Source organism: Sminthopsis crassicaudata, chromosome 2 (assembly GCF_048593235.1).
Source record: "Sminthopsis crassicaudata isolate SCR6 chromosome 2, ASM4859323v1, whole genome shotgun sequence".
Classification (NCBI taxonomy): Eukaryota; Metazoa; Chordata; class Mammalia; order Dasyuromorphia; family Dasyuridae; genus Sminthopsis; species Sminthopsis crassicaudata.
The window spans coordinates 129,682,317-129,697,586 of record NC_133618.1 but is presented as its reverse complement, the minus strand read 5'-3'; the positions used below and the strand labels follow the sequence as shown (position 1 = coordinate 129,697,586).

Here is a 15,270-nt window from a genome sequence, read left to right as displayed (position 1 = left end):
TTAGTTCCTCCCTCCACTGACAAAGATTCTTGGTAACTTTGTAAATAGTGTGTGAGAATTTGATACACAAACAAAATAAAATAGCAACAACAAACATTATGCTGTGATCAATCTGGTAAAGACTACACATTTATCTGGGAAATGAACAAGTAGTTTATTATTGGGCTTATATGTGAAATCTTTCTAGCTTTTGGACCTTCAAGGATCTGATCTCCATTGCCATAACCTTCAAGATCCCAAGAGTCCTCTCTATTCCACAAGTGGACATCAAAGTAGAATTCTAGTGGAGTTGTTTGGTAAACGGAGAGATAGAGCTATGATTTAGTTCATTAGTGTTCTCACTTTCAGCTTTCTCATCTCTTAAATGAGGGTTTAACTAGATAACCTCTTAGATCATTTCAAGTCATTACTACATTACTTTATGACTCTACCCAGGAACACTGTGAAAAAGGACTATGAAATATAAGAACTAGGTGTAAATTTGAACATAATTTCAGGGATAAGAAGCTTCAAACAGCTTGTCCCTGTATTTGCTTTTGAAGTATTTTTTTCCCTCCAAGGTTTTCCATTAAGGGGGGAGGGGTGGAGGGAGGGAAATAAGCCTCCAAACAAATGCTTAATCAAATTAAAATGGAATTTGAAAATATTTAACAAAATAAATAAATATACAATAAAACTTAGATAACATTACATTTTAAAACCATCAATATGCTGTCCATTGTCATTAGTGTCCTCGTTTCTATTTTAACTTGAAAGCACTGAGGTAAAGGATGTCATCATAGAAAGGTATAATTGAACAAGAGGTTAGATTTAATGTTTGTTTAAAGTAATGCATAAGAGTAGATAGTCCATGTCCCAATGGTCATGATTTAACTTTATATAAACCCCCACCCCCATTTTACAAATAAAGAAACTGAGGTCCAAAGGGGTAAAGTGATTGCCAAAAGTCACAGAGATAAGTATGAAACTGAGTATGTGAATCAAGCTAGTCTGATACTAGACTCTGTTCTTTCTACTGTACCAATTTTCTTTCCTGCATATCTTACAATGTCATGAGAAAATATATAGACCCAAGCATGGGTGAACCTCCCATGGTGTTCACAAGAGGGCATTGGGAAGAAGAAGGGAGAGAAAATAAGTATTTATAGAGTATCTATTATATGCCAGGCACTGCTAACTGTATTTTACAAATATTATCTCATTTGATCTTCTCAACAAACCTGGAGGTAAGTGCTATTTTTATCTCTGTTTTGTACTTGAGGAAACTGAAGGCAACAAAGGTTAAACAATATTCCCAAGATTACACAGCTAGTGAGTGTGTAAGGCTGGATTAGACTCTGGTTTTCCTGACTCAAGCCCCAAAGCTCTATCCACTGTGTATCATCAGTCCCAATCTGTGCAGACATAAATGCTTGACATTTCCATAAGTAAAGGTAATTTACTTATTTTACAGTTTGAGCACATCATAGATTCTCCAATATGTCCATCTTCCTCTCATAGGTTTTCTTTATTTCCTTTATGTTTTGAGGATGTTCTCCCTTTACTTCAGGATATATATACATATTATCCTAATGATCATTGATAAGGGTACTGAAGATCTGGAGGCTGGGGTTTTGGTAGCACCAAGGAACAGGAGTTTGCTGAACATTGCTGAGGTAAGAAATACCATGAATGAATATGTAAAATTGAATCCCAAATAGATTTCCTGACCTTTTTCTATATAAATGAACAGATTTTGGGGTGGGACTATATTATTTTTCATTCTTGTATCTGCAGGGCTTAATACAGTTCTATGACAAATATAGTCACTTAATAAATGTTTGTTTGACTTTGTGTGATTATGGGAGATAGCTAGAATAGTTCTATAAATCCAGAGAATGAGAGAGAAGGGTGGTTCACAGGCAACGGAAAAGTTGAGGGGATCTTTTCTTTGAGGAAGGGAGGAGGTGAAAGAAGGGAGGTGATAGATTAAATAAAGACTTTTCTGTGTCTGAAATTGTATAAGTCCAAGTGTTTGCTTGGAAGCTAAAAATTATTTCTTTTCCTTTTTGTTATTTATACCTATAGACGAGTAAAATTCTGATATTCTTGATCAAAAATATTTAAGTTAAATTCCACATAATTAGAAGGGACATCCAAGGTTCAACATAATACATTTAACCTCTTCTTGAAGAAGCAATGACAGACCCAATACTTTCTAATGCAATAATCCTACATTAAAATTTTTTTCCATGTTATAGGTCTGCTTAGATCAAATAGAACAATTTTAATTTCTTTTCTGCAGGGAGGGAAATAGACTTTCAAATATTTTTAAAATGTGATAATTGAATCCAGTATTTGAATTGTGGTCAACCCAGAGAAGAATACAGTGTCTGATTTGGGGAACTATATGCTTACTTGTGATATATATTTACATATATATATATAACAATTTTGGGGGGATGAGGTTTGCAGTAAGACCAACAATTTGAATTGAATTGAGTTGGACACAACACAAGGAGATTCTTTAAAGTATTTGGCATACTCACCTGAGGGACTAATTGCTCTATTGTTTTTCCTCCATTTTAGTTCCTAGGAATGTTTGTCAAATTTTCAAATAGAATCATGTAGTAATTATGATAATGACAATCATAATAGGGCCTTTCTTTCATTGCTATAATAATTTATATTTTATAAGATGTCACCTCAGACATTCCTCACAAAAACTCTGTGAAGTGGGCAAAGCAACTATTATCTTTATTTTATCCATGAGGAAATTGAGGTGTAGAGAGAAAAACTTGCAAAAGGACATCTAACTGGTAGATCAACTTGATCAACTCTATGAGCATATAAAGTAGAGTCAGCAGGAGAACTCAATTTCTTCTCCAATGCCATTTTCTTACATTAGGGGTATCAAACATGCAAATGTGCCAAGCAACACTCTTCAGGGAGTCTAAACCAAATAAAAATGTAATTGGTAAATATTTAATAAAACAGAAATATTAAAAAAAAACATAGTTAACATTACATTTTAAAACTAAGTTTAATTCAAGACCCACAGGGATCCTTAAGACCCCATTGATATTTCAGTTTGATGCCAGAGGTCTATGGAACATTGTTTCTGATGTGAAATGAGGGAGTCTATATAGACGTGAATTCATTCATCTATCTTGTTTTTATTAAATCAACTTCCCAACAAATCTTTAGAATGTCACATAATTTGTTTTTTAAAACCAAATCTCCTCTTTTTTATAGTTTGTGCATTGGAAAATATTATATTGTAGTCTAGCAGGGTGAAGTAAGGCATAGAGAGATAGGACATAAAAGCATAATACTTAGGATTAGGAAGCTGATAACTTTACTATACTGTGATTTGGTCACGCCACACCTGTGCTATTATGATCAGTGTTGGGAGCCAGACTGTAGGAAGGATTTTAATAAACTGAGCAGCAACCAAAGCAGGGCAACCAGCATGCTGAAAGACTGCAGTATCTTGCCATGTAAAACTCAATTGGAGCAACATGGAATGCACAGCCTAGAGAGGTAGTTTTAGGAAGTACATGAAGAGCTGTTCCATGGAAGCAGGATTACATTTATTACAGAGATCACAGAGAATCTGTGTAACTAAGTAAAGAGTATATGCATACCCAGAGGGATGGTCAGAAGTGTTATTTTTAGCATTTGCCATAGAAACTCATAAAAGAAAGTAGCTTAGGTAAGGAAGAATTGTAGTCTCCAAGCAATGGTGAATGGTGCACCCACATAGATAAAATCATCAATGTATTACCAAGTCAAATCTGACAAAGTATAAAAAGGTTTTGGAAAGAAACTGCTATAGGAAGTCAGATTATGTTGATTATTAGTAAGTGACTTAACCACTGTGTGATATAATATTGATCAAACCATGTTTTCCTAGAGAAGTATGATAATGCAGTATACAGGAAAGAGAAGGAAAAAGTAAAGGGTAATTTGGCTTGAATTAATTGAAGAAAAAAATTATTGCTTTCTATAGCCACCCTAAATCCAGGGTATTTTTGTTTGTTGTTATTATTGTTTGGGTAATGAAATTTTAAAGGGAGAATGAATTAAAGGCAAAAATATTTAACCTAAAGTTCATGAAATTTATTTAAAAATGATTTTGATAATGATATTTAATGCAATTGCTTTTCTTTTAATAATGTGTATTTTATTTTATGCATTCTAAGGAGAGGTTCATGGATTGCCAATGCCTTCTACCACAAACACAAATTAGGAACCTCTGCTATATTGGTAGAGGGAGAAGATTTTTTTCATACGTCCAGGAATTATATTTCAAAACATAGAGCATTTTTCTCCATCATGGGAGAACCTCAGACATTCACAGAAGAATAGATATGCATGAGGACACATGTAGAAAGTTGGGAGAAATGATTAGATGCTCGAAAGAGGAAGAGACATTGAGGGGCCATTGAAGAGTAGTGGCTGGCCATGGCTGGTATCGAATACAACTGTACTTCACTATGGTAGCTGGGATTTTCAATCACCAAGTAGATATTAGTGTGGTGAGCAGACTATGGAACTTATCTGATTGCTAGTGAACTTTCTCCTTATCTAGAATTCTTGTGGAAAGTAAAAGTGCCTCCTTTCCTCCAAAACCCTTTCTTTTTTTTTTTTTTTTTTTTTTGTCTGAAGAATGAATGTATGTCAGAGTTTTCTTTTCATTAAAATTGGTTCCTTGCCTTTTTAAATTAATACCAATCATAAATGATTTGATGTGAATGATTTATTTCAAGTTTCTGGCTGTGTGACTTATTACCCATGATAGAGAAAGCAAAGATGTAGCAGCAAGTAAGATACTTTTTTATATAGAATGGAGAGAAGAAAAAGACAAACATTTGAACCCTTGGTCTAAAATATCAAGTTTTTATATTGTCTGGAAGCTCTAAATTAAAAGATGGATAATCTTTTTAATATATGTACATACATACATAAATATATATATATTTAAAAGCAAGTAAAATTTTGTGTATATATGTACATTTATATACATAGATTTTTTTCTTTTCAGATTAAAGTAAATTAATGATTATTGGGAAGTAGAGCGGGCTGTTTTGTTTCTCCTTCATTGCTTCTCTTTTCTCAAAACACATGTATAAATAAAATTTTCTGTAAATGAGTTTGAGGTTGGTAGCTTGGAAGTAGGACAAATGGAATATCTGGACCTGTCCTACAATCTAATTTTAGAGACCAGAGGAAGGAGCAAATGCCTTTTATTTATTTTTTTTTTCTTTTGCCCTCCAAACCAAGAGAGTAAAATGTTGTTTATCCCAAGTCTAAAACCTGAAAAATGTTCACAAGTTTTCAAGGGAGCAACAACGTGAAAGACCTGGAAAATGTGCAGCCATTAGGATTCTTATAAAAGTATCTGCTCAACTATCTACTTTTTCTTTTTTCAAGAAATATAAGAATATTGTGGGGAAAGGTAATTTTCTTTTTTTGGCTTTATATTTTTCTGAGGATGTAGCAGAGGAGAAATGGCATTATGAGGTCAGGATATTTATATTTCTACTTCATTGAAAATTGTTACTGTAGTGATGAGTATTTTGTCTTGTTAGCCCTGTGAAGAAAAAAACCTCATTAGGATTTCAAGTTGCCACTCATATAGTAATCTAAGATGTCAATAAAAGACTCTTTATTCATAAATAACCGATATGCAGTAATTTATGTCTGTACATTTTTCTTCAAAAGTCTGTAGCCATCCAATATCTGCAAACTCTACATAAAACATCCAAACTGTCCATTTTTTCAATACAATATAACACAGCTGTTGGGCATTACCAAATATATATATATGTATATATATATTTATATATATGTACATGTGCTGAAAAAGAAGCCAGTGCAGCCTTTTCTAAGGAGTCCATCCAAGTATTTACTGTACAACATTCAGAATTTACATTGATAGTACAAGGCACAGAAAGTGTGGTATGAAGCCAAGGCCGTGCTTTATTCAAGCTATCTTCTCTGGCTTGCTTGCTCCTTCAGCTTCATGTCAAACCAAGAGTTCAACCAGATCTTTGTTGTTTCTGTTTTCTTCTAGCTCTTAATCCATTTAAATAAAACATGTAATAGAGTGGGGGAGGGAGATCTGAGTCATTTGTTCAGAAAGTGTCTGCAGACCAACCCTATACCACACCATTACCAAAGGGGAAATAAAAACCAATTGCCCCCCCCCAAAAAAAAAGAAGGAAAAAAACTGCCTTCTCAAACCTCTTCAATATAGAAATGGAGAAAAAATGAAAAACGATTGATTTCAATATTTATATTTGAGTCAGGAGAATAAGATGTTTTTTACCTCTGCCTTTTCACACACACTGGAGTGTGTGTGTGTGTGTGTGTGTGTGTGTGTGTGTGTGTGTGTGTTTGTGCATGAGGGGGTAATTAATAGAAACCCAAAAAACAATTATATGCGCCATGGACAAGAGGAAATAAGAGCTTGATTACTTTTTAGAAAGGGCAAGGAAAATTTGTTGGTCAGAAATTTGGTCACCTGGAGCTATTCTTCTTCCATATTGTTCTGTCCCTAATGCATGGGAGGGCCAAAGGCAAGGCCACACTGGGATGGCAAATTGTAAAAATGTTTGTTCTTGATTCTCTAAGAGAAATCTCAGTGCAGGGCTTGTTTAATGCCACTGAATCTCCAATTGTTTAGGAAGAGAGAATAGAAAAAGTATACCATTGGAGCTATTCTCAACTTTGTTCTCTTTGCCATGGTAAATGTGTCTTGAGGAATAACACTTTGCTTACAAATTGCCCTTAGATTCTTAAATCACAGAGCTGGGAAGACCCCAAAGAGATCATATAGTCAATTATATTACCTTCAACACAACTTGGCCAAGATAGGGAGTCTTCAAATATAGGGTAGAAGATGGAATATGGAAAGCAGGAAATACACCTTTTTTTTTTTTTTCTTTTTTGAGGGGGGGGAAGAGTATACTTTATTTTCCCCAGCATCTTTGCACAAAGAACATACTTAAGATGCTTATTGAAATAGACTGAATTGAATTAAATTTATTCCTGCTTGGAAATCATCAAACTATATGACCTTGGACATACTTCCCATCTCTGACATGCTGTGCTTCCCCCTCACCATTAAAGATGTAGGATTCTGATGTTAAACCCAATCACATTAAACTCCAAGGAAAAGTTCTATTTTCTTCTGTTGTGCTAAAATGTTGTTATAATGAATCTTAATTGAAAGATGTGACCACTGGGAAACCAAAGTTAAAAGGACATTTTTTTCCCTCACATTTTAACAAGATTTAACATAAAACCATAAAGCCATCCATGAAAAGAATGGCATGCTTTTCTGTAAGATGCTATCATTATCCTTAAATGCTGCATCATTTAGGAACAGTGGCATAGTTCATATTGAACTACTTTTTCTAGGTTTTAATTTTATTTGTTAAAATGGGAGGGGGGATGCTCCTAAAAGCACAAGTCTAACTGGGAAGCGTTCTGCTTGCATTTATCTTTGGGTTCAGATGTCGGTGGGTTTTAAGACATGAAGCGTGATGTTCACTTCCTAGGCCCACCTCATGAGGACATTCCAATCCATGGTCTTCACAGCAAGAGGAAAAAAAGGCTAAGCTGCTTAAGAAACTACAATTATTCTATGTGCATTAAACTTCCTACTTCAGATTACAACACTACACACTAGTGACTAATTGGCTAGGGCTGGTCTTAAATCCCCTTTCCTTTCTTTAAGAGAAAAAAAAAAATTTCTCTTCCTAGTGCCATCCTGTTGGGAGAGGTGGCTCTATTGTGGGGATTGTAAAAAGACCACATGATTATGTGGTGAACCCTTGCCAGCCTAGAATTGCTTGCAAAAAACACCACATGCTGTTGAATACACCCAAACAGCTTGGTAAACTGCAGCTTTTTAAATTATTTGAAAATTAAAAACACACAAAAAAAATGCAAACACACTTAAGATCAGTTAACATTTTCACTTTTGTGACAGTTGACAAAACACACTTTTGCTTGTTCTGAAAACTTCTATAGGGACAAAACAGTGGAAATTGTGCCCATTCAGCATTTAGCTAAAGCATTGATTTTCAAATACAGTGCTATGGCAACTAACACCAAGGGCTACTTTTTTTTTTTTTTCTTTTTTTTTTTTTTTTTTTTTAATGCCACTATTGTTAGGACAACATTTTGCTCTCCCATTTCTATTCGGCTGTTATCTCTAATAAAGACAATGGGAGCTACTAAAAAGATAGAATCTTGCAATGTTACATGAAGAAAAAAAATAAGGAAAGTAAGCCATACAATAGGCCAAAGAGGCACATTTCTAGCTCATCTGCAGTTCTTTTGAACTTGCTATAGCTGGAACAAAAGCCTCTGGGAGAACTTTTCCTTTACTGCTTCTGTCAACTATATTATTCAAGACATTTACCGAGGGCAGCTTGACCCACTACTAATAGACAGAAAAAAAAAAGAAATGACTAAAAGGGGAAAAAAAAGAACATTGCACTGATATATTTCACAACATTTTCTAACTTCACAGATACCTTTGCTAGAAGTTTGGCATCTGGAGAAAGCTTTCTGAAAGGGAATGAATATGCCATGCCTTTCTACTTTTTTTTTTTTTTTTTTTTTAAAGATAATATCTTTCAGAGAGACAAGCTCTTCAAGTCTTCAAGTCCAGAGATTTTAATCCAAAGAAAACCCCTGTTTTAGTGATTTAAATTTAATAGCCTCTCTTAGAATTTCCTGAAAGAAAAATGTATAGGCCACAGCAAAGGATAACAGCTGCTTTTGGAGATAAAAATAATAATAAATAAAAAGTTCTCCCCTCTTTAAAGAGAACAGTGTCAATTCTTTTTCATCTCTTACAAAAAAGGGCAATAAAATTTTTGTGGGAGTACATCCTAGTTTTATGGGACTTCGTGCACCGGTAAATGAAGTTTGCATTTAAATCTACAGAGCAAGCTTCCTTTCAGCTTAAAGGATTTTAATGTAAACTAGTCAGACTGCACAAGCAATGTTGTCCATAAATTAATTTTATGATGCTGCAGTCTGGCAAAGCTATGAAGTATACCATTTTAGTGACATAATTGTAAGTCATTTTGAAAGTACAGCTATTAGTCTTAAATTACTCATAGGTCCCAAAATGGCAGGGGGTAAGGTAGGACACATCATGACATTTTCTAAATAGACCACCAAAAACTAAAGGGTTCTTTCTCTTTCTGTACTTCTGTAATTCATTCATTCTCTCTCTCTCTCTCTCTCTCTCTCTCTCTCTCTCTCTCTCTCTCTCTCTCTCTCTCTCTCTCTCTCTCTCTCTCTCTCTCTCTCTCTCTCTCTCTCCCCCTTCTATTTCTGTCTCTCCTATGCATACTCCTATGAGCAAGACAGTTTATTAAGGTAAGACCTTAAGATAACAAATGAAATCTCTTTCAAGAGGGGCATTTGCTTGGCAAGTCTCAAAGCAGTGACAACCAAACATCAAAGGCAATGCAAGAGTTTTTAGACTGGGTTAAGTAGGTTGGGTTAAGTTCAAGGTTCAAAGGGTGATCTAAGGTTTAGGAGTTTAAGAAATGATCTGCTCCTAAAGTCCATTGCTCTGTAAATCCTGCAAATTTTCTTATTGGAAATCCATTTGCTATGTTGTTAAATGACTCTAAATACAGCAAGAATTCATTTTCACCCTTTTTGTACCTGATATCAGAAGAAGGGAAATTAATATGTATAGAGGGGGAAGGAGAAAGAATCAATCAAAGGATTAATTTGAACATTTGACTAAAATTCAACCAATATTTTATTTCCTTTGTTGTTGCCTCAAATGATTTAGTGCATCTTAATTCATTTTCTCAGCCTCAGTTTCTTTATCTCTAAAATGAGAGTTGGACTTGGTGATCTTAAGGAATAGTCTATCTTTTTGTCAGATGAGTCTGAGTTTATGCCCCTGGTGAAAAAAAAAAAAAAAAAAAAGAAAGGTCATTGAGTTAACATTCAGAGGGTAAAAATGGTCTCATTTATCTTTAAATGTTTAAAATATTTAAATTTGGAGTCTGCTGTCAAATCTAAAAGTTCTCTAAAATTGCTGAGATTGATTCAAGGTCTATCTTAATTCATGTAAATGGATGAAATGCTTAGAAGTCCATTCAGGAAAGAAGAGAAAAATCTTGAATGTCCTACTTTAGGGCAGAAAAAAAGAGAAAATAGTAGTAGTGTCTATTTTTTCTGAGGATCCCAAAACAACTGCTCTGCAATTTGTCTCTTAATTCTTCTTTCCAAGTCAGTTTTGTATTTGCTTTGATGATTGACTCTCCCAAATGCTATTTTTTCAAGAAACAATTTCAGAGATCTCAAATGACTTATACTCCCATGGATTCTCTCCATTGTTCCCTATAAGGGATAAACATGTTGAACAGACTATAAGAAAGGACATTCTCCTGATCTAGAGACAGTATTTCAGACAATAGGTTTGACAGTTCTAAGTGGATTTGTCTGTTCTGTACAATAATCCATTCAGTTCCTGAGAAAAGCCTTATGCTGCTGAATTTCATGTAGCAAAGCCAATGCAGGAGTCAATATGCACCAGACTGGGTTAAATATGGCATCATAAATTCCAAGCCTTTAGACCATTTCCTTTGTGGTACTATTTTTGGAATTTTTAAAGGGCTCTAAAAAAGATGATTATGCATTTTAATAATTGTTCAGGGACTATGTTCTTTGGATAAACTAACTTATTTATATAGTTAGCTATTTTCATCTCTTTGGATATAATAAATTTCCCCTTTCCACCTGTTGCTGGTATAACCAAGTCCTTCAGGAGGGTGAGGGTCTGCTTATCCAATCTATGGCATTTTTCAGCTCCCTGCCTCCTCTACCTGTTCCTCTCTTCTGCTATCATATCTACGAATATTACTCTTTCAGGTAGTATTTCCTCATAAAGATAGCTATGGAGTAGAGGTCAACCTAAATAGAATCCATTTGACTATTTGCATGAAGCTTTGGTCAAAAAGATTTATTGGGGAAGAGATCAAAATAAAGTTCTTGAATTTCTTGTGGATTTTAATTTTTTCCACTATTTCCCCCATATGACTGAAAATTCACCACACCATAATGGTGTTGTCAGAAAAAGGCATTGTTATAGCTTATATTATAAAATGGTCCTTTTGAGGTCAGGGGCTATTTCATTTTTACCTTTATATTCACAGTGCCTACTATTTAATAGGCACTTAATAAATACTTGTTTACTTACATGGAATATATACCAGGTACTATCCAAAGTGAATGACCCTGGCAATTCCTAAACAACAACAACAACAATAATAATAATAATTTCCTGGAAAGTCGGGTTCTTAATGAAAAAAATGCAAGAAACATTTCAGTAAGATTCATCAAAAAACATAGTGAAAGTTAGTTTTCTTACAGTAGTATTAGGGGACAAGATAACATCCACTATTTTAAAAACTTAACAAGTTCTTTGAGATCTACAGCTTATGGGGGAATGTTTCCTGGGAGGGAGGGGAAACAGACCTGTGATGCATCCAAATCCAGTATTTAGCTGTGTTATAATAGATTTGATTTTACTGTAATTGTGTGGCTCAGATATGAGTAGAGGTGGTGGGGTTGGGGGCCTTGCTCTATAGATTGTGAGCAATGGCTATTATACCGTGCAGTGATGATTAATTGTGGTCATTTATGTACCTGGAAAGAGTCCCTTACTATTCTGCATAGAGGGGCATAGCAGGAGGGAGTGAGGTGAATCCTGGCTTTTGGAAGGAAGCAACTTTAAAATATAGTTAACCAATTAATCATCCCATTCATTCCTCCTGGCAGCCCTTTTCTGAGTTAGGGGATGTGGGCTAGGCTGGGAGATGGTGCTGGTGTGACTTACTTAGATTCTCACTTCTAAATGCTCATTTCCTGCTTGTGATATGGTTGAAAGCACAAAAATGGACTGGCAATATTTTACTTATAAAGGTTAATTTTATACTCATTTCCCACATTGCAAATATCAACTTGTTAAAAAAAAGAAACCAACAATCTGACATTGATATCAGAATAATTTGGCCCTTGGGGAACATCATTACTGTATGAACTTTTTCCAAACCCTACACTTATTCAATCTTTGCTTTGTTGGCACCTGATATGTTCTCATACATTAACAATTCCAAAAAAATGAGCCTGTTTAAAGGCAATTGTATGTGTGTGTGTATCTGTGTGTGTTTATCCACTTCAACTCTGCAGAATTGGTATCCTTAAGACAGTATTAATTTAGATGGGAAAATGGGGCTTTTTGAAAGCAAGCTGGACCTTCCCAAAATTAACTGGTTTACCAAGGCAGCCTTCAATTTCTTTAAGTGATGTCCTTCTTTGATTATAAATGTTGAGTTTTTCCAAATACCATTGGGCTGAAAGTCACCTCTTTCCTCCCCATCTAATAAAAAAGTCACAAAGCTGGCCATCGGTCTGTCCATGAGAAGAGATGGACTAAAGTCCATTTTGTCTGCTGTAGCCAAAGTCGGGCTCTTCAAGCTGAGTTTCTGGAATGTTTGACAGTTTTGTGTGTGTCCTCCCAATCTCTTCAAGAGCACAGGCCAAGGAGTCAAGGTCACCATCATGTTGATGACGAGCTTCCCACAGGTTCAAAATGACAGCAGATGGGCTACTTTGGGTAGCAAAGTAGGATAAATTCCTAGATAAGAAGAGAGATTAATTAAATAAATGGCTAAACAAAGAAAAAAAAAGATTGTGGGAAGAACACAAGAACAGTGAGAGTGCTTGAAAGAATACTACAGCTTGACACAAAAGAGATATAAAGTCACATTTATTAAAACTGGGTTCTGGATGGCACAGTGGATAGAGCACTAGGAGTTAGGAGAACCACATTTCAGATCCAGCCTCAAACACTTAACACTTACTAGACCCTGAGCAAGTCATTTAGCCTCATTTGCCTCAAAAACAAAATAAAACAAAACTGTGTTTAATGGGTAGGGGAGTTCCTATTCTGATAATCCTAGATTCTTGAAACCATATCCTCTTGGATTTCAGAGGCTTGAGAGGAAGGTAAATAGAATTATAAAATAAATAAATAATGGTGTATATTTGCATTTTCTATGTTTATTCCTTGAATCCCACTTTTAGTTCTGAGTTCTATTGAAATGGCTGCTTCAAAGATAACTAGAGACTTCCTTTTTTTGAAAGGCATTTTTCACCTACATTGATCTCTGTGTGGTATTTTGTGGTGGCCAATCTGAAACATTCTTGTTTCTAATGTTCCTATGACACTGTCTCTTTCTGGTTCTTGTTTTAAGTCTCTCATCATTCCTTTCCTACAAAAGTATTATTTCCCATGAACATTTATAAAAACATTATGGCCAACACCTTTATCTTTTTTTTCTCTAGACTCATTTAGTAAGTTCCTTCATATCCTGGGTTTCAATTATTTTCTCAACAGTGGTAAATTAAGACCACAAGACTCTCTTTTGTTTTTAAAGATTACGGAATATTTTTCCTTAGATGTCTTACTGTCACTTCAGGCTCAGATATTCGAAGGTAAGATGTAGCATTGAAGGAAATAAGCATTTATTAAGCTCCTATTATGTCAGGTGCTGTGCTAAGAAACCTATTATACATATTATATCATTTGATCTTCATAGCAACCTTGTGAAATTGGTACTATTATTCTCCTCGTTTTACAGTTGAAGAAACTGAGGTAGAAAGAGGCTGAGTGACTAGCTCAAAATCACACAACTAGCAAATAAATGAACACATATTTCAGGTCTTCTTAATTCCTGACCTAACACTCTGTTCATTGAGCAAATTTAAAAAAAGAGGGGAAGCTAACAGCAACTGCAAACTATTGGCATGGGAGCCTGAGCTTGATGCATCATGGTGTAGTAGAAAAAAAATTCTGGATTTGGACTCAGAGTATCTGGGTTCAGATTCCATTTGCCTAAGTCATGTGCCTGATCTGTAGCTTAGTTTCTTTAATTATATGAGATTGAGTTAGATCCCTTTCTTCTCTAAAGCTTGTGTTCCTTTGGACTGGGGGTCAGAGATCTGAATTTGAAATTCTATGTGGCATCAATCAAATGTCTCATACTGCTACTGATTTTACATATATATATATATATATATATATATATATATATATATATATATATATATATATATATACTATTTATTTCATAAGATTATTGTTAGAATAGTACTTTGCAAATTGGATGCCACTCTAGAAATTTGAGTTATTATGATTTTCTTGAAGCAACTATTATATTTTCTACCATTACTTTCTCTCCAAAGCTAGGAACCTTATAATCATCTTTAACCCTTCCTCTTATTTGTCTACTGTATATTTGTTTCTTTGTTTTTAAAGCTAGCAAAATAATCTTTCCAATATATATTTCTAAACATGTAATTTATACCTGCTTAAAAACTGTCATTGGCTCACTGTTGAATGTTGAAATGTGTTCCATTCATGTTCTTTATTACTTGTCTATTTCTCCTTACTTTCAACCTCTTCCTGACAATAGTATTCAAATCAGCTCTTTCATTCACAGAAAAGATATGTTAATGAATTTTCCTGTAATTTTATTCATTAATTCTGTGGACTTCTCAGACCCGATCACCCTTTCTCTTCTATTACATGTTTTGTTTTACCCCATTAGAATGCAACCTCATTGAGAATAGGCATTGTCTTTTTTTTTGTTTTGTTTTCTATATCTGTATCTATATCTGTACCACCATCTCTTAGCACAGTCTTTCCATTTCCAAGATTGAGTGAATTTTTTTTTTTTTTTTGCTAATGGACTTCAAATTCAAAATGAATTATCAATGCAATATAACTAGTACAAAATCACTTAACTCACACAAATATTTTCCTTATGTATAAAAAGAGAAATTATTATACATTTAAAATTTAAGTAGATGATCATTCAATACACAATGCAATCCTGGCACGAATCAAGCAGCTTTCATTTCTCCCTATAGGAGGGTAATCAATCACTCACTGTATGGTAGCCACAGGGGCATAGCAGAAGTAGGTGTGCAATTAGGATGATCACTTATTGGCACATATGTTACTATATGTGGAAATCTATTGGCAATGTACTTTTTCTGATAGTAACACTGAAGAACATACTGGTACCTTTGAGAATTAAAAGGGGCATCTGGATTTTACCAAAAGGAAGAGAAGTTTTGATTTTGTTTGTTTGCCTGTTTCTGACCTGATTCTGTTCCACCAAAGAGAGAAAAAAATGTCATCTCTAGGCCAACTCTGGTTTCCTACTTAGG

The 15,270-nt window shown here is 34.5% G+C and overlaps 1 protein-coding gene across 8 annotated transcripts in view; it reads right to left on the bottom strand.

Moving 5' to 3' along the window:
* Positions 1-5,154: 5,154 nt before the first annotated feature.
* Positions 5,155-15,270, bottom strand: part of UNC5D (unc-5 netrin receptor D) — a 770,467-nt gene continuing 760,351 nt past the window's right edge. For all 8 annotated transcript variants that reach the window (XM_074287224.1, XM_074287226.1, XM_074287225.1 and 5 more), the window contains one exon: positions 5,155-12,670. In XM_074287224.1, the coding sequence (XP_074143325.1) occupies positions 12,466-12,670 (205 nt within the window). In that variant the 3' untranslated portion in view covers positions 5,155-12,465. The remainder of the gene's footprint in view (positions 12,671-15,270) is intronic.